General features: G+C 40.3%; 1 protein-coding gene across 6 annotated transcripts in view; it reads left to right on the top strand.

The window, feature by feature from the left end:
* mctp1a (multiple C2 domains, transmembrane 1a) overlaps window positions 1-19834 on the top strand; it is a 127019-nt gene that overhangs the window by 74650 nt on the left and 32535 nt on the right. For all 6 annotated transcript variants that reach the window (XM_055049235.1, XM_055049237.1, XM_055049236.1 and 3 more), the window contains 2 exons: window positions 6502-6618; window positions 18674-18730. In XM_055049235.1, coding sequence (XP_054905210.1) covers window positions 6502-6618; window positions 18674-18730 — 174 coding nt within the window. The remainder of the gene's footprint in view (window positions 1-6501; window positions 6619-18673; window positions 18731-19834) is intronic.

A 19834-nucleotide genomic window follows, 5' to 3' on the forward strand; every position in this document is an offset into this window, starting at 1 on the left:
CCAAACAGATAGAATTTTGCTTGAAAACATTACCTTCCTGCTTTCTGCTGAATTCTCTGTGACTTGGCGGCTTGAATAAATAAAAGAGACATTTTCTTCATAGGATATCTTGTCGGATTTTTGTGCTTCCTCGGACTTGGTTTTAACACCTTGCCATTGCTGATAACAACTCAATTTCCGTCTTCTTCACTCAGCTGCAACTTGTACGCTGAAGAGAGTTGTCAGAGTGACATCATTGCACTTGGTATTGTGAAAAATGGTGGAATAATTCCTTTCAAACCATAATTCATATATTATTTCCTTTGAACTTACCATTATTCTTTTTCAGTTATATCTGAGGGGCAAATGAACAGGTCAGACACATAAAATAATCAAGAAATTTATGAAAATCAGTCTTATCAATGTAATTAAATGATGGGGAAGGGTACAATTCTTAAAAATTCAAGCTTTGTGTGAACACCCATGGAGCTGCTCAGCTTTCAAACGAGCACTTTGTAATGCAAGGTGCACAACATTCCGGATTAACAGCTCAGACTATTCTTATTGTGCGCTCTTATACCCAGAGTATTCAGATGATGACAAAGGGTGTATCTAGGCCAAGGACAAAGTGTTTTATAGTTTATAGTAATTCTGAAATTTAGGTGTCATTGTGAACCCCCCACCCCCCTCCCGCCTCTGCCTCCTTCCCAGCTCCACCTCTACCCTTTAGGGAGTCTGCTAGCGTAGGAGTATGCACTTAGCTAAAAGCATTGGAGTATTTAGGGCCTCTTCTCCACACAGGTATCCCCTCCCTCTCCCTTCATTCCTTCATCTCATTTCTTCCTTACTTTGAGAGGCCTCTTAATCACTTCACTCATCTCTTTAAGTGGGTTTTTATGGGGGGCCATCTGGCCAAGGTGGTGCATTCATGAAGGTGTGCTGCTGCGTGCGATTATGTCCATGTGTGTGCGCACACATGTGCGTTCCTGCCTGCAGACAGATGTTACACCTAACTTTCTGTGGGCAATTTAGTCTCAGAACTTACAAATGTGCGCACTTTATCAGACTCCAGCAAGCCTGAGGGGGATATATTTGAGACTTTTTTGTTATATTTTTTTCTGAGGTTTTTTTAGAAGTACATCAAAATGCAGTTGTCATAACATGTCACAGCAGAACACTCCCTCCCCACAGGAAAAAAAAAAAAAGTTTAAATTTCGCTTCATGGTTTCTTGCTCTCCTTCTGCCCAATCCTGAAATGCCAGCCGCATGTACACATCACCCATTAGTGCCAGCTGTGATTAGTGTGTGTTTTGTGTGCATGTGTGAGAAAGAGAAATACTGCATAGTCTCACATGGAGCCTTTCACTCTCTCTCTCTCACACCCACACTGCTGTCACCCACCCATCCCGACAGTGAATCAGCCACCGTGGCAGCTTTGCCTGAGGCGTTGGCACAATGGACGCTACTGGAGTTACCTCCTGTCCTGCATGATGGGTGGTGTCTTTGTGTGTGTATGTGTCTGTGGATGGTGTCTCCATTCCTTGTCTCGGGGTTAAGCGTCTGCTTCCGTTCTCCACACCTGCGAGCAGAGTATCTCTCCCTCCTATCCGCCCGTCCATCCATCCTTCCATGCCCGTTCTTCTTTATCTCCAACGCTTCCTCCCCCCTCCTCTTCGTCGTGCCTTGCAGAAAGTTGAGGCCATTGTCGGGCCGAGCGGTGTTGGGTTCTCTTCTCCCGCTGCTGCCAGCTCTCCCCCGCGGCCCCTGCAAGACAAGGCTGTTATTGCCCGAGGGACCACAGGCCTCGGCGGCTCTTCCTCCAAACAAATTTGCTGTAACTTTATCTGCAATTGGGCCCTGAATTGGGAGCAAATAGAGGCAGCTTTGTGAAGCTCAGGGAAGGGCGAGGGCAGCGAGCTGGGGGTTGTTGGGGAGGCAGGGGAAATGATACCAGGCTCTTTTATGTCAGGCAAAGTAGGACTCTTATCAGGAAGAGAACCCAGACAAGGGAGCTACTTCTAGAGGAAACTGGAGCACCTATCACCTGCTTTGCATTTAGATAAAAATTCACCCAGCTGAAATAAAAAAAAAGAGGGGTGGGGGGAGCAAAGACAGGTACAGAAGCAACCATTCGAGTGTCAACGTGTGTTTGCACGTGTCTGGTTGTGACGCTGCAGCAGTGAGCGGTGCACACCAACCACTCTGGGTCTCTTTAAATTGCTCCTTTGACTTCTCTTCAAAGGACCTCTCTAACTTTTAAAAGTTTTAAAGTCGGGAGTTCGTCTTTGCCCACAGCAAGGGACAGCTTTGAAAGATATACTTTCACATTTTGCTGCTCGCTTGATTTGCGAAAAAATGAATGATAGTTGAAATATTGTGTCGTGACTGACAGAGAATACCAAGTCAGGGTTTAATCACCAGAGATAAAGACTCAACAGAAAATGAGACCTTTTTTGTTTGCGAGTCAAAGGATTAATACATCTAATAGGTGCTGTTGAAGACTTTCCTTTCTGAGGACATATGCTTTGTTTTATTTCACCATGTTCTGACAAGATTGGACAGATTTTTTTTTCATTAGATCAACACAAATGATACTTTATTCTGCCGTTGAGCAGCAGGGGGCAGTCTAGCACCGCTGAATAAAGTGTCTGGTCACAAGCAGGACAATCCACTCCACCTCCTCCCTCCCCCCTCTCCCCACCACCACCCTTTCTTCATGTTCGCCCGAACTTAACAGGACTCCGAGTTGCTGTCTGGCAACACTTAGTGCCAGCATGGATATTGATGTAAGAGAGATAAAGGGGGAACTCTGAAATCCAAACTTCAGTTTCAGTCCACTGAGACTGAGCAGGGGGAAAGTTAGCCTGGTGTGTGGTTAATGTAAGCCAAAGCACTGAATATTACCCTCCCACAGTGCTGCTGCAGAAAGCCGTCAGGACGCGGGCTCTGTTTTCGAACCAGAAACAAAACTTTTAAAATCCCCACACTAAGCACTTGAATGCATTAGTTTGACTTTTTGCTGCCTTAATGTTTTCAATAAAGCTTCCTCTCTTGTTGTCTTTCAAATAATAATAATAAAAAGAAGCACAAAAAGATCAGAACTGAAATGAAATCCAACTCTAAAGACATGACAAAATAAATTAATATTTTAGGGTCTGAATATTTGTGCTAAAATATAACAAGAAAAGACACTGTGGTTTTACTTTAATATGTCTGTTTTAATTATTTGAGCCATTTGATTTTCAGATTGTTCTCAGATGTCAAGTTTGCCCAGTTCAAATTCGGGCTTTGACTGCCGTTAAACTATTGTAGCAGATTTGACAGTGACAAAAAAATGTCCTTTTCTCTGTGTTTTTTTTATGACAAAATGAAACTTTTGTTCTGAGCATTTTACGAAGCATTGCACCAAACAATACTCTGTTTTATGATTAGACTAGTTGGCTGAAGGTTGAACACTACTCTTTTTATTCCTGATGTGCTTTTAATCACCTGTCACTATTCCTGTTTGTCGTAGTGACAAAATCAAATGTCCATCTACGAAAAAAAAATACTACAAAGAATAAATGATGATCTTGAAAACAAATAGAAAAACAGCTTCTTTTAATTATGACTAAAATCATAATTAATTTTCATAGATTCCCAGCAAGACTATTTACATATGCTTATGAATATAGAAACACATTTATGGAAAATAAACTAAACAACAACAACAAAGAAACAAGGCTTGGAAGTTTACAATACCAAACCTCCACCACAAAAATTCAGTACCATAGGTGAAAACAAGAACAATGCGAGCCCAGCATCCTTTGCGTGCATGCGTGTGTCTGTGTGTGTGTTTTTGTGTGCGCGCCCCTATATCCAGTACGAGTCATAATCATATGGGTTTTTGGACCACACAGAGTAATCTACCAATGATTTCCATGGTCTACATCTGGAACTTCACTCAGAATCTTCCTCCACTTTTTCCATTTGATCCAGTGTGTTTTTGTAGTTGTCCCCCTGCACCCCCCTCCGTCTTTCTCTGGTCACTGACATCCACAGCAGGCGCTCCTTCCCACTCCCATCTCTCCAGGCGAAGCGCTTCCTATCTTGTGTGGCGAGCGGCAACAGCAGCGGGGGGTTGTGACGGCGGTGGCTGCGATTGCCTAGTCCTGGTGGAAAGGTCCAGGTACCGCAGGGCCCCCAGTGTCCAGCCGGTGGGCACAAAGACGACGCAGGGGCCAGCCACCGCTGAGCCCGGGTGTCCGGTTTCCCTAGCTGCCAGTCAAAACTTCGCCTTTAGCCGCGTTATGAACAGACGAGAAAGAGGGATGACAAGTTAAACAACCCGAGGCAGATAAAGGACAACAAAACCCCCATAAAAACAAAGAAGAGCATAAAAGAAATAAAAAATGTAGGATTATTATAAACATCTTCTGAATGTAGAATTAATTTTCCCAGCTAGTGATTAGATAACCAGAAAATATATTTACACAGCAGGATGTGTACGGTATATTTATAACAGTGAACTTAAAAGGAGCGACTGTGGATCTGCATAAAGATGTTTGCTGGTATTTATAGAATCTACAAGAATAGGTTTAAAAGAAGTGAGCTCCTTTGTTTGTTCAATTGAAGTCAAGTTTCAGCACCTCGAAGGCACGTTGTTTTGTCAGAGATTATTTCAGAGTTTATTACTGTTACAGAGCATAATAATCTGACTGCAGATGGATTTGAAAGTAAGTTTACAAAAAGTATGCAAGTATTTTTGAAGAGTTTTTCTATAGGAGATTTTTTTTCTATTCTCTCAAGTGGTAAATGTTTTTAGGATGTAGGAAGAAGAAGTTGTTTAGCTTTTTGCTATACAAATAATCAATTATTAAAATGTGTGTTTCTCCTGCACAGCTATTTAAGAACAAATCTGTGTGTGTGGGGGGAGAAAGGGACGTTGAGCCTGAGAGAAACTGCATGTGATTTCAAGCCTTTTGGGAGATTTTCTAAGCTGCAGCAACCAAAACCACTCAGGTTTATTTAAAGAAGGAATTGAAACTTAGAGAAAAATTTATGATGTGCTGGACATTTTTAATGTTTAATTTAGTTTATTATTTTTTATTCTGGCTATTCAGTGTCTTTTCGTTAATATTGCATGAAGGGTTTTTTTTATATGAAGTTTGGATGAGAGCCATTCAAACTTTTCTGAAGAAGACTAGTTTGCTACGGTACACAGTGTGCCTTTTTTTTTGTTTGTTTGTTTTTTCACTATTCAGTATTCAACCAACTCAGCGAAGAAACTGTTGTTGAACCTTGTATTCAGATTAACCTTCGGCTACAAGAGCAATGAAGAGCTTCCAAACAATCACATGCACACTCAGACATAAACCAGTGTGATTGTATTAACCTTCCTTTTTCCACTTGTGTTATTCTACAAACAGGATGGATTAATTGCAACCCAGACCAATAAATCTGGTTTTTACAGTAATAGTCTCAATTTTACCAGTCTTGAAAGTTTCCTGCCAAAGCTGATTGTTAAACGGAGATGCATTTCTATGCAGAGTAATTAATTACAAATCTTTTTTTTTTTCTTTTTGCTTTTGTTCCTTATTTTGAAATAATGGATTTGTTGTACTTAAATTTGATAAATGTGTTTGGCTAGAGGACATTAGGCATTAGGCACGGCTTGCATTTTCAGCGTTCGGTTATAATTGCCGCCAAGATTTTATCAGTCGTGAGAAATCTCTGTGCGCTTTAAACATGATACTATTTGAAAGGATAAATATGCTTTTGTGTCTGTTTTTCTCTGACGGATGTTGTTCCTACACAATAACCCATCTCAGTTTTTTTTTTTAGCAACAATTGAAACAAAGCTGTCTCACTATTCGCACAACACTGGTTAAAAATATCAACCCATGAGCATTTGCAATTTAACTTTCCCACAGATATCTCCTCCAACGGCTGTAGAAATCTGTTGTTGGAGGCTCAAGGAGCCTTACAAAAACCAGAATACAGGGTTTAGGGAAAGGTTCATTTTCAGATGGTGCTCTTCTTGTTTGGTGATGAGAGGGGAGGTGTAGAGGTTATGGTTTTGGCAGATAGGTGCAGTGGAGGTTAGAGACGGGGCATATGAGTCTTTTGGAGCAGCAGAAGAGGGTATTGGGGCTTGGAGTGACAGGGTTAGGGACTCGGGGTGCGTGGGGTCATATTGTGGAGTTTGGGGTTGAGCTCGAAAGGGTCAGCTTTGATGAGCTACGTCTGAAATGGTACACGACCTCAGGCTGTTGGATGATTGGCACGAAGGAATGAGGCTATGGCGGCTGAAACTCGTCCTCCTTCCTGAACTGGAGACCAACACATCCCTGTGGGGCCAAGATGTTTGGATCTCAGCTCTTATTGCCTTTATTCCGTCTTCTGTTTTGTTTCCACACAATTGTGTATTATCACCAAATGCACATGCAGCCACCTCAAAGCAATCAATAGTACGAGTTATTAAATATTTGCGTTCCCAATCTACACTCTCCTCATTTTTTTTTTTCCTTTTTGTCTTCACAGATTTTCACCATTGTTGTCTGGAACTTTGAGCTTTATATGATTCCCTTGGCTTTGCTTCTGCCGTTGGCCTGGAACTACATTCTCATCGCATCGGGGAAGGATACGAGGCAAGATGTCGTGAGTAAACCTCTTCTCTGTTCGGAACTGTTCCGCCTTTCTTTTGTCCGTCATTCAAACTGGGAAAAAAAAAAATACAATTTGTTTCATACTTCACGTTTGCTGACAATAGATATATGTCTTAACTGTACACAGCTGCCATTGATTTAATGTGGATATTAGTTACATAATTATGACTACAATCAGTGTAGATGTACAGATGCCAGCAACAGACATTTCTTTAGAAATTTTAGAACCCATCTTTTAAATAAACATTACTTCCGAACTCTGAATTTATTTGTATGTTTTTAAGCATGTCTGCCAGTTTTTGTTAATGAAAAACTCAATTTTGGCAAACAAGGAGCTTGCATTTCTTCACCGCGTCCCACATTTCTCACTTTGCCTTCTTTGAGGCAAAGAGAAGACAGAAATAATAGGCTGTCACCTTGAGCTATGTTACGCCACTTACCTGGTAGTATATTTATTTAATTCATTTTATTTTTTTTTATCTCTTATACCAATTAAATGATGTCAAAGCAATGTCATGGAGAAACAGACATGTTTTAATCATGGCCGGGCACATTTGGAGAGGAGAGAGTGAAAACGAGTGAGAGAGCCGGACTATGGAGTGAGCGTGAACAATGAAGTGATTAATTTTAATAAGTGCCTTCTTCCAAGACTCAGTCAGAAATAACCCGTTAACAGACTTCAATTTTTTTTTTTTTTTTTGACGTTCTTGCCTTCTGTATGTATATTTATCGCTTCCTAAGGAATCTTTGGATTAGATTGGATTGAATTTTGGAAGCCCGTATTTAATTCTGTCATTATATTAAACCAAATCTAATAGCTGTCGGTCATTGTAATTTCATACATAACAGTGGAATTGGATTTGAACAGAACATGTCATACACCACATATCTATAAGTCTTTGGAGATAATCTCTGTTTCAAAGCCTCTGACTGTGTGTCCATTTAAAACGTGATATTAAATTGAGAAAAATGCAATTTTTACATATCTTGATTAAAGCCTTTTAATATAATTTATTTAAGTTTTTTAGTTCATATTTAAATAAGAAAATACTCCTTTACAAATATATTTGCACAGATATAAAACAATGAGACCTAAATACAAACAGGTTATTTTTCTTACCTGTAGAGGGCGACATTGCTTGACAAATTAAATGCATGTAATCTGGCAAAAGAAAAAAAAGTAAATTACACTCTCCTTTCGAGAAATGCATCTTGATGAATTTGATTCTTTCATGCTTTACTCTACACATCTCAAGTAAAATGAGGCAAAAGTTTATTGATGTATTGATGTACTTTCATTCACTTGCGATAGAGAACTATGAACACTTTCCTTAAAGTAGGAAAATATCTGCCACCAGCTCTTAGCTACACATTTTTTAGTCCCATTTAATTTTTCTGTTACAGTATTTTTGTGTGTGTTATTCTGAAGACTTGTGGTTATCTTTTACCTGCACACTTTATTGTCAACACATTCAGATTGTTGGAGATTGAGAGGACTTTCTGTCCCTCCCTTTAACACAAGCCATCAAGGTTGTACTTTCTTGTGCTGCAAAAAAGTCATGACTGACTCCCCTTCTGTTTAATCTCTTGTATGAGTAGTCAGTCAGATAAACGCTGTTGTGTGGTGGGGACCGGAAATTGCTTAAACGTACATATAGGCTATGCTGGTGCTGGAGCGTCAATGCAGACTTTTTTGCGGCGAAGGGAGGGTTGAGAAGCTGGGAGACAGTTGGAGTAAAACTACTTTGGAAAAGTGAGAACGCCCTAACATTGAATTATGCTGTATGTGCTCTCAGTGAATGTTTAGGTGAATATGTCATACAATTCGTGCAGATATTGTTTGCTATGGTCCTCTTTTTCGCTGACTGAAGTACTTTTGATTATTTTTTCCTTTCCTTTTGTTCAGAAATAATTGTAATAATTGTTTGTTACCAGATGTAATAAACCAGATGTAATAATGTTTATTACATCTAATTGCAAAAACTCCTCATATGCTTTGACTCATGTGCTTCATATGTGTTGGATAACAATGTGCATATTGTTATCCAAAATAGAATACAACAAAAATGCTTTATGTGTCCCAGGTAAAGCTGATGCACATTTGTGTCTACTCTCTGATTATTGAAATACATGAAGGTTTAGTTTTGCATGGTTCTCATTGATCATCAGATCTGTGTTTTGGTGCTTGGTTTCTATCTCAATTTCTTGTCTGCCAAGGCTTGGACATATAGTAAAAGTTTATTAAGTTCATTCTTACAGTTGTGTTGAGCTCACACTTTATATGCAAAGTATCATCTCAGTCATGTCTCCGTTTGGTTTCCCTCTTCCAATTTTCGGAGAGCAGAACATATGGTGGAGGATTGATCCCACTTAGAGCATAAAATATCTGTGGTTCTTTGCTTCCTTTTTTTGGTTTCCCTCTTCCGAGTGTTTATTAAGCTAAAGTGGCGGTGGACTCACTGCTTTCCTCCTGCTCTTGGCAGAGAACCGACCAGAGCAAACTAGAAAAAAAGGAGAATAAGGCCTTCTAATTACCTTTAACAACACACTAAATTAAAGCATTGTGCAGAGCTGAGCAAGGGTCAGTATCCGGTGCACTTCGGTTTTCCAGCAGTCTGGGGTGAGGGTAATGCCAAAGGAATCTCTGCTGAGCTCACTCTCAGGCAAAGGGCAAAGAGAGAGAAAGTCAAGGAAAAATGAGAGAAAACTGAAAAACGAACATACGTACGCTTGAGTCAAGATTTCTCAAAGAATTGTCCATTTTTCATCTGAAAGGTTCAATGTGCAGACCTTTCTCTTTTTCTACACTGCAGCAACAAGTCTATCAGCCAGTCTGCTGCAAGAAAACAAAGTGTTCTCAACATGTAGCAATTCATAATTCAGGGTCACTGACTGTTGTGTGGTTACATGCTGCTTTGTAAACAGATCCCAGATCAGCACCTCTTACCCTAGCCCCAACCTTGACCAGAACCTGCTTAGCAGTCAGAACGTCCTTAAAACAGCGATTAAAGGAGGCGCTGCACCAGTGAGGTCTCTGACCTCTTCTCTTATCTTGTAGCATTCTGACCCGAAGATGCTGATTCTTTAACACTGTTAGCTGACCTATGTGTGATAGTGGAACATGCTCTCTGAAACAAACAAGAGACTGTGGTACGCTTTCAAATTTATGTAAAATAAGCTTCTATTTTGTCATTCAAAACCTGATGATGTATTATTAGTAAACTTCTCACATTTGTGTCATGTCCCTTCTTTTGGGAGGTGAACTTGAATTTTAATGGCATGCATATATTCCCACTGTCATTTGGAGATTAAAATGTTACATTGTGAAACCAATGGATGTAATCAACCAGGGCATTGGCAGATTTCTGGAAGAAGGGGAACGTTACAAGACTGAACTTCCCGTATTTTGTCTTGATACATCAATAAAGTCAACATTGTGACCTTAGTGTACAGTTTTGATGCAACTCTGCTCTTGGTGTGTTGGAGTCAGGTCCCCCAGATAGTGAAAATGCATTTATATAATTAGCTAATGAGTATTGCAGCCCAAGTACTTACCGTAACTGCAATATTTTCATTGTTCCATTTGTTTGAAAATGTGAAACTTGCAACATATTCTGCAGCCCTATATCAGATCAAAACAAAGTAGGCATACTTGTGAAGAGAAAGGCCATGCGGTTTTCAATGTCTTGTCATAAGTAATTAAAAATTGTGGCTGTTTTTGTATTCATCCTGTTTTCATCCAGCTTTGAGTCTCAGGACTACATCTTCACTGGCGTTAATCAACAGAGACCAAGGCTTTTCCACATTTGTTTTTAGTATAATACCTCAAACTTGGTTTTGTTAATCTTCTGATCAACTTTTTCCCCCCAGCATGATACTGTCATTACCATGTTCTGTGTTAGGGGCTTCAGGCACTATGGACTGTAAATGACCTTTGTAGGTGAGCAGCTATATCTTAGTAGGTTTGGACTTGTGGCCTGCTTGTCTACTTTTAGGTGATGGACTGAGATGATCAAACTTTTGTATTTTGAGTTAGCCCTGCTTTGAGTGCCTTAACAACTTTATCCCTGATCTGTGTTGCATGTCCCCTGATCATCTTGGTTTTTGTTCATGAATGTCATCAACCAAACCTTTGAGGTCATCACAAAGCAGCTGGATTAATACTGAGCTGATGTCTCTTTATATATTAGGTGAGTTCTAAAAGCAGCTAACTTTGGTAGAAATCATTTGACTTGAGGATTTCCCTCTCAATCATGCACTACTCTGTTGATCTATTAGATAAAATTCAAGCAAAATACATAGAAGTTTGTGGTTAAAACATCACTAAGTGTCACAAAGTTCAAGGGTTATGAATACTTATGCATATTTACTAACATAGTTTTGTAGTAATTTACATCAGCTTACCGAAGAGCGACAGGCACTGAGTTTAACAAGCAGGGACGCCTCCCAACACATATCCTTCCTCTCTGTTCTCTTGGCCCAGAAAGGCCCTTACCAGATGTTGTAAAGGTGTTAGTTTGAGGGCAGGCTGTTGCAGAGGGTACATATGGAACATGGTGATGTCTCTTTCCGCCACAGGATGACGGGCAATTAGGCCTCGTCACACTGGAGGGCCATCCTCTTTATCCCATGCTTCAGACCATTACATTGATTCACCCAATGGATCTGCCAGCCCATTACGGAAGAGGAGACCTTAATGGCCCGGAGATACTTCACACTTAGAAACGTGCCTTCAGTGGAGAGAAAGCTAACTACTTTCAATCCACTCAACATCCTAAGTATTTACATATAAGTGCTATTTTGTAGAAAAGTACATTTGTTTGATTATAACAGAGAAGCATAACTGTTTAAAAATGATTTAAGTTAATTGAATTCAAATAGTTATTGTCATTTCATGTTGATTTTGGATTGTGTAAAGTCATCTTACAATTGTACATAATGTGTTAAAATAAAATGACTTACGTTTTTTTTTCTGAGATGGGTATAATTTTATTTAACCATTTAAATTTCTAGACTAATACTTCATTGCAGTTTTTATATCTTCTATTTTCCTCACGATTTTGCATCTCAAATAGCTTCTCTGTGTCTCTGAACATCCTGAGCCTTGACATCTGCCCTCATTAAGGGGGATGCAGAAACACAGGTAGAGGAGAGTAAATATCAGGAAAACTGGAAGAAAAAGGAAACTCCTGCCTATTACTCCACATCTCTCCTTTAAGAAGTCACACCTTCACTTTTCCCCATAAGAACACAACTCTGGAAAGACAAGGAGAATGAGAAGAGGAGATGGAGTGGGAGCAGGAGACAGAAAAAGACAGAGAAGGTTTTTCTGAGAGAGAGAGAGACACGACGAGACAGAGGCAGAGAAGGAAGCAGTGGTGGATGGCAGGCACTCCTCCGTGTGGAGTCAGACATGGCAGTTGGTGACAGGTGACAAAATCAAAAGGTCATGTCACTTTTAACTGGGAGCGCCTGTGCCCCGCTGATTTCCCCCGTGCCGCCCCGGCATCAGCACCGCTCATCTCTGCTCCTCTCGCTGCCTCTCCGTCTCTGCTAAACTGGCAGATAGGATGGCAGGCTGGCAGGCAGAAAGACAGGCAACGGGCAGAGTTTGAAGCGGGACGGGAGCATCAGGGACGCCAATGCAGAATCCTCCCTGTCTCCCTTTTCATCATGTTGCCTTCTCCCCTCCCCCGTTTGCCTAACTCTCTTCATCACACTGAACCTTTGGAAGTATCTGTGCTCTTTGCAAACAACGTCAGCAGTTCAGGGTTTATGCCTAAGTGCTTGTTGTTGTTTTGTCTGTGTGGCACATCCTCTGTTGCGACTTGTGAGCTTTTCAGTTTAAATCTTGAGCTGAAGTTTATAGACACGTGTAGTCGGGGGAACTAACTGAATATCAAATAGGTCACCTCTTTTAACGCCTTTTAGAAAATGAGAAAGTTTAAGACTTTAAAGTTGTCCACAAAGGATTGCTAGATGAGCATCAACAGGAATTATGTACCTTTTGACCTGCCTATTTTGATTTTCCTTTAGTAATTATAATTCAGGAAGATAGAAGAACAGCATTGAAAATAGTGTTTTCATAGCCCTTTCTCCAAGAGCAGAACTTAATTATTTATGTTGAGAGTAGAAGCAATGTCCCATATGTGAGAAAGCACTTGCTGTAAAATAGGATTTTACTCTGTCAAAAGGTAACATGGCTAAAGGCACGGCTGATATATAAAACCGTCTTTAGCAGCTTGTCTTAGCAATTTCCACAGATAACCTGGGTGGAAATACTCTAGTCTTATTACAGCGCTGTCTCTGTGTCTGTTGTATTTTAGAAATCGTAGATCGTACCCCTTTGGGTGAGACTTGCAAAAGGCTGCCCTCCATTTCTAAACCCAGGATGTAAGATAAACAGAGGTTTAAAGCTCCAAACAATGAAACTGAGCAACTTTGGTGTATTTTTGTTATCTGCAATAATTCTCGCTCTCCCTTACAGCCTGAATGAACTGCAGATGTGTCTCAAAATGTCATAGTGATTTTCAGTTTTCCTTTTATGTGAGTTTCTCAAGATATCTCTAGCTTCCCAGCCAAGAACCCGCTTCCTGTAATAAAGAAGAAGTTTTTTATGCCCACTGATAGTAAAAAGTAACTAACTTAACTAACAGTGAGTAACTAACCGCAAATTGACAGTGTGCAACCACTATTATGAAAAAGGTTGATTGTTTTACTTTCGCAGCAGGTCATTGGTTTCTCAGTGCTCTTCTAGTTGTAATGTGATGTCATCTTTCATCAGTAGGTTTACTAAATGACTGCTTAATCTATGAAATGTCTGAAACACGTGCTAAAAATATAGCAATAACATATTCATTTGCAGAAACTCAAACCTTTGCCAATGTGGTTTTCCATTTCTGAATATATAGCTACCCTTATTACCCCCTGCTACTAGCTTGAAGCTCCAGTAGCACCACAGCCTCAACCCTATCTAGCCCCCCCACTGGGTGAGCCCTGGCTCGGGCAGTGCAGAAGGAAGGGCCCCCCTCTGAGGGCCATGGCTCTGACAGCTTGTGAAGCCCCCCCCCCAATGTGAGTCGGCCTGGCTCAGTCTTATCAGACGCGCAGCCCTCCACTAGTCTGCAGAAACTGTAGTGTAGGCAATGGACACATGCACGCAGACATATACACACTCATGGACAGTGCATACCAAGCAGGGCCTTGAGATCCCCCAGCCAGCCACCACGCCAAGCCTCAGCAGCTGGAGAGGTTAAAACCCCCTTACATATCAAAGAGGAAAAACAGCAGGAGGACGGAAGGAAGGAGGGATATAGGAATGGGAGAAGAAAAAAAAAGAAGGGAAAAAGTATATCTTCGCGTTCACCTGGATGTCTGCCTCCGCGTCAATTCCCCCTGCGGCTGTCATTGAGAAGGTGAGGAGGGGAAAGAGTGGATCTCCGTCTGGCCAGGGAGGAGAAAGAGATGCGTACTCAGAGGTGTTCCTGAGCAAGGGTGAAAATGATGTTGCTACTAGTTCAGGTTGTACAGTTTTACTTTCCCTTTTCCTGAGCTGCTGTAAGCACTTGGTTCATTGATCCAAATAGGTTATGCTCAGTTTAGATTCAAGGAAATTGATTGTCTGAAGTCGCAGTTGTTTTTCTTTACTGAGTGTCTTTCAACTCATGTGTAAGTCCACACAGGACTATGACATGAAAATGTGGTTAGTATTATTTAGATCAGCAGTGACCTGCAAATATATCCATACCCCCCTCTATCATGGTACCACAATAAATTTCAATGTATTTTATTGGAATTTAATGTTGGTAGACCAACATATTGGCAATCAGAAATAAGATAATACACACTTTCTACACATAAATCTGCAGTTTGGTTCAGCCACTTTTACTCTGATACATACCAATAAAATCTAGTTTGCTTGTTGTCAATAGAGGTTTCTCATTACTGGATTAGTGTCAACTTGTGTGTGTGTGTGGTGTATTTTCTGAATGAGTACAGATGTTCTGAGGGGCATCAGAGGTCGGCTGGAGAAGCTAAGTGAAGAAATAGCTTTATGAAGAGTACGAAACAGAGGATAACAGAGGATAACGTTGTGGAGAATCTGAAAGCAGTGTTAGCGAATAAAGTGATTTCACAAGCACTGAACATGCCATGATGCACTGTTCAATCCATCATGAGGATGGCAAGGAAGCCTCTCTTCAGCAATGAATCAAGTCAAAGTGGAGGGGAAGATGTGTGGACAGAAATGTTAGACAATCCTAGAAAAAAAAACCTAGTGCAAAAAAAAAAAACAAATTAAGAATGGGATGGAGGTTCACTAGTCAGCAGAACAGTGATGCAAAGCATACAGCCAGATGATTGGTTAAATCAAACCATACACGTGTCAAAGTCCTAATCTAAATTAGACTGAGAATATGTGCAAAGACTTGGAAACAAATATTCACAGACTGTCCCCATGCAGTACAACCACTCTTAAGCTACTTTGCAAAGAAGAAAAGGTAAAAAATAAAAAAATGCTACCTTCAAGCTGTAAAAACTTGACAGAGGCGTACTCTGAAAGAACTGCAGTTGTAATTACAGAGAAGGAAGGGTGGTTTCCTAAATTATTGACTGCATAGGGCTGATTATGAATGCATGCTACACAGTTTTTAAATATTTTATAATTTTTCATCGTTCTCACATTAAAACACACTGAACTTTATTGTTGTTAAGCTCCAGTGTCTGAAAAACATCAACATACAGTGGCACTGTTGAGTCATGTGTTCTCCAGTCACAAAATGACAGTGATAGCCCTCTGCAACCTTGAGCCCATTGTCTCTGTCCAGAAAAACACACTAGGGGTGCTGTTGCACTGTTGATGGCATGCAAGCAGGTTCCTGAAAGGCAGCTGCTGGAAATATTATTTGTGCACTGCGTATCCACAACCAAATCATGTAATTTACAGTTAATGCTTCTGTACACAAGGTTTTGCTGTGGTGTATCTTGGATTTTTCTTTCCGCTGGCTCCCTGCTATAACTAAGATTATGCACATACCAACACACAAGCATAGAGGTAATAGGAGATGGAATGATTGAAAACAATCCTCGTCATGCTGCATGGTTTCTACTCTAACCCAGCTTCTTGGCTCTAAACCTGGGCCAAATAGATACATTTACACTTTCAGAGCCATTAAAATTCTCAATGTCATTGTATTCACTTATATTATCAGCCTCTAATCTATGTATTCATGGGGCACAGAGTAATACCCGGCGTCATCCTTGTATTATTTGTATTGGTCTGAATATGGTAATCTTCGGCTTGGTATGTATTGAGCTGACTGGAGCAGCTCTGCGGGCAATGCGATCCTGTCGACAGTGAGGCTTTTTGATGCCAGCGCAGCGTAATGATAGTTATTTAAACAACATTATAATGGAGGGATAAGCAGGCGAATAAAAAAAAAAAAAAATACACCAAACAAATCTTGAAAAGATGAACGGAAGCAGACATGAAGAGAGGAATTCAAAGAAGGACTAAAAGATATTTGAAATTCATCAGCTGTGGTAATTTATATCCTCCCTCACTGAAACTCCAGTGTGCGCATTTAGCCGTGGCAATCTTCAGGGCAGACGACATGCTCCGTGTCGTTTTATTTATTAATTTTACACTGTGTCTCATTGCAGGAAACATGACTTCTATCTGTAACCAGAGGCAATAGAAGGGAGCGAGCGGAGCAGAGAGCAGAGGGAGACAAACGACTCTATCATTCTCCCTGTCTCTGTAGGTCATGCTTCTCCAGCTAGCTCACGCTTATTCCTTTGTTTAAAGTTCGGAACATGTGCCAGGCGTGCCCTGGTAAACCCTCTGTGTGGAGGACTCTATTATGCTGCTATGCTGGCATGCGTGAATAGATTCGAGGGGAATTGTGATGTCTTTTTAAACAGTTATAGTTCATTTGCTTGGAAATGCCACAAGGCTTTCATTTTACAGACTTGTGTAAACATCTTTGCTGAGTGCAAGACTTTCTTTTTCTGGTGTTGGGTGTATTCTGTGTCAATAAAGAGACTGTCAAATGTGAACAGTTCGTGCTTATTTGTCTGGAGGATGATGGAGTTCACAGCCGGAGTAACCACTTCCTTCTCTGTCAGTAAAAAATGTGGAGTTTTGTTCATACATGCACAACTCTTTACCCAAGTGATTCAGAGCTATTGATAGAACACACTCACAAACATTCACGCTATTGATTCTACCCTTTCAACTCTGCTGTTCTGAACTCCTCTTTGTTTGTGTGGGAAGCTGCATTTACATAAGAGGCTTATGTCAGCCGCTGCACAGTTTCCCCCCGTATTCCAGTGAAAAACAAAAAGGACAAAGGCCATTGTCTTGTTAAGTAATGATTTTTGGATGACTCCAAAGTAGTTTGTGTTGTATCTGGAGGTGGGAATAGTTGTGGTGAAGTCGGGGCCTGATGAAAGTTTACAGGGAGTTTGGGACTCTGTAACACAACACTTGGCAGAGAGCAGATAAATTCTGGGGTTGACCACTGTGTTTGACTCATAATGTCAGTGTTTGCTGATGTACATTTGAAGCAAGAGTGTGGCCTCGTAACTATAATGTTTGACTGACAGAAAGAGGGTGAATAAAGTTTAGCAATGGCCTATGCTTTTCAGACACTGAAATTAGGAATGCCTACAAAGAAAAGTAGGACTTGTCTGTGTCATTGAACACTAAATGTCAGAATCCCCCCGGGTGGAGTATGAATCTACATCCTGTGGCAGACCTCTCCATTTTGTTTCTGGGAAAATCAGGTGCGAAATGAACAAAGCTAGAAAAATAAGAACAAAATGACATGCACCCTCCAAAGTATAGCTGCTGTGATAGGATTATTCCACAAAACTTTGCGGAAAACACAAAGTAAAAATGGCATCTTAGACAATGTTTTTATTATCACTGTTCTTATAGGTATCAAATATAGCTGGCTTTGAGGATTTTGTTTTCATCAGCAACAACTTACCCACTTAAGAATGTTGCAGTTTCAGAAACCTGGCTGTTATTCCTCATGGTGCATTCACAGGTCACAAAGAAACAAGCTTTTTTAGCTTCTGAGCACAAGTCATGGGGCAGAGTCAGTCAAGCTAAAAATAATGTGATTTTCTTCACCAAACACTTTATTGATACATCTGTGGTTATTCTTTGTACATCCAAACGCTAGTATAGATATTAAAATCTGAATTTTGTTCATTTGAATGCATCTTGATGTGAACGTAAAACTTCTTCTGCTTAATAACTTCTTTATTCCATTGTTGTGCTGCACAGCATTTGTTGTTCTGAAATTGTGCAAATGTGATTGTGTTTTAAGGCGAGTAATTTTTCTTCTTGTTGTACAGTATGTCTCGTGTCGTCTTGGGGCTTCTGAGCAACGCCGGCTCCAGTTTAATGGTCGTGCTTCACTGAAGCAAATAGTTGCTGTTCTTTGTGACTTTCTCTCCGGGCTTAGGACTCGTTTCTTTCGTTTTCTCTCACGGAGCATCTTTTTGCAAGAACTTAAAAGCAGTGAAATAGGTCAATGTACTAAACGTAGAGGTGGTATTTTTGTATACCTTTTAACCTTTTCGAAGTTTTCCCAATGCAAAAGGTTAAGGAGTTCAGTAGAGCCCAAGCAGAATCAGAATTTATTTATTTTTTGTCGCCTCCCAGCAGAATGTTGTGTCATCTGATTTTTTTTTATTGCAATGTAATTTACGTAGTTGAATAGACTTTAATCTTCTGTCCTTTGAAATTCAAAGTCAGAGCATTTGCTTGCACTTCCAGAAGTGTCAACATGTTTGAACAACAAAATGGTTCTAAAATTACATTTCTACTTCTGAAGACTGATGACTTTTTAGCACCCATAAATCCAGTAGCTATCTGCAGGCTCTCCATACTCATTAACAAATTCTAGGCAGACATAAGCATAACCAATCAGCTTTAATGTCCCTATTCGGCCATTGAGATTGTGTTTATCTGATATTTATCTAATGTTTTTAATGCCTCTTTCTCCTTGTTTTTCTCATTCCACTGCATCTGTCAGCAAGCTGTGGAGGACCTGCTGGAAGATGAGGATGAGGATTTTGACAAAGATGACAAGGTAATTATTTCTCATGTCTGGGAAGCACTCAACACACACACACACACACACACACACACACACATGCACACACACATTGCCTCAGGAGAGGTTGACACTGCTTCACAGACCAGAAACACATACAGACATTCAACAAAATGACTGCTTTTTCCCCTCCCATCTCCTCCCCCCTGTTCAGTTATTCTCACCGCCTCAGGCACAAACACATGTTCACAGATTGTACAACCTTTTAACCTTTTCTAAGTTTTCTCTTTGGGTACATGCATGGCGCATTCCTCACCTTTCCACTTTGCAGTTTGTTTTATTTTGGTCTCCTGAAGTGGTTGGTGTTCTCTCCTTGGATTTTACTTTCTGTATTTCTGTGTTAAATTTGCATTTAATAACATTAAGCTTCACAACCTTCTTTCTGGGAACATGCACCTATTTAAAGTGCTTAGTTAGCTTTTCAGGTCCGTTCTCTGTGCCTTTATGTTGCAGTAAAACAGCATCTGTCCTTGTCCAGACAATATCAGGTAACAACAGGTGGCTGCTTTACGGCCTCCGCTCGTTACACTGTAGGAACAGCTACTGAAACAAATGCCACTGGATAGGACCTGAAAAATGCTCCCTTGGGAGTTGTAGTCCCCCCCCCCTGCAAAATCTGTTTTTGTATACACTTACTTGTGTTTTCTGTGCTTGAATTTTTGCTTTAGAAATTTCATTTTATTTTAAATTAGTTTTCTTCCGATGCTACAATAAGATTTACCTCATCACAGTATGAAAGAAGCATCAAAGAGTTTACTAAGATCCAACCATTAATTGTTTTTCTAATTTTGAAAACACCATACATGGTTCTGTAAAAGAATGCTTATGCCTCGAACTTTTTCACATTTGTTACTTTACAGCAACATGCTTCAATGCAGCTTAATGGAATTCGATGTGATGGAGAAACACAAACTATTCCAAAATTGTAATTGTACTTTGGTGTTGAAAAGTCTCCTCCCATCATCCTATGGCTGCTGATGACTGTCTGATGATGAATCCCGCAGCATTATTCTGCCACCCCCAATATAGCCATTTATGGGGATATGTGTGCTCAGGTTGTCTATTTTGTACTAATGAGTT

The sequence above is a fragment of the Poeciliopsis prolifica genome, unplaced genomic scaffold (assembly GCF_027474105.1).
Source record: "Poeciliopsis prolifica strain line A6 unplaced genomic scaffold, Auburn_PproV2 SCAFFOLD028, whole genome shotgun sequence".
Taxonomy (NCBI): Eukaryota; Metazoa; Chordata; class Actinopteri; order Cyprinodontiformes; family Poeciliidae; genus Poeciliopsis; species Poeciliopsis prolifica.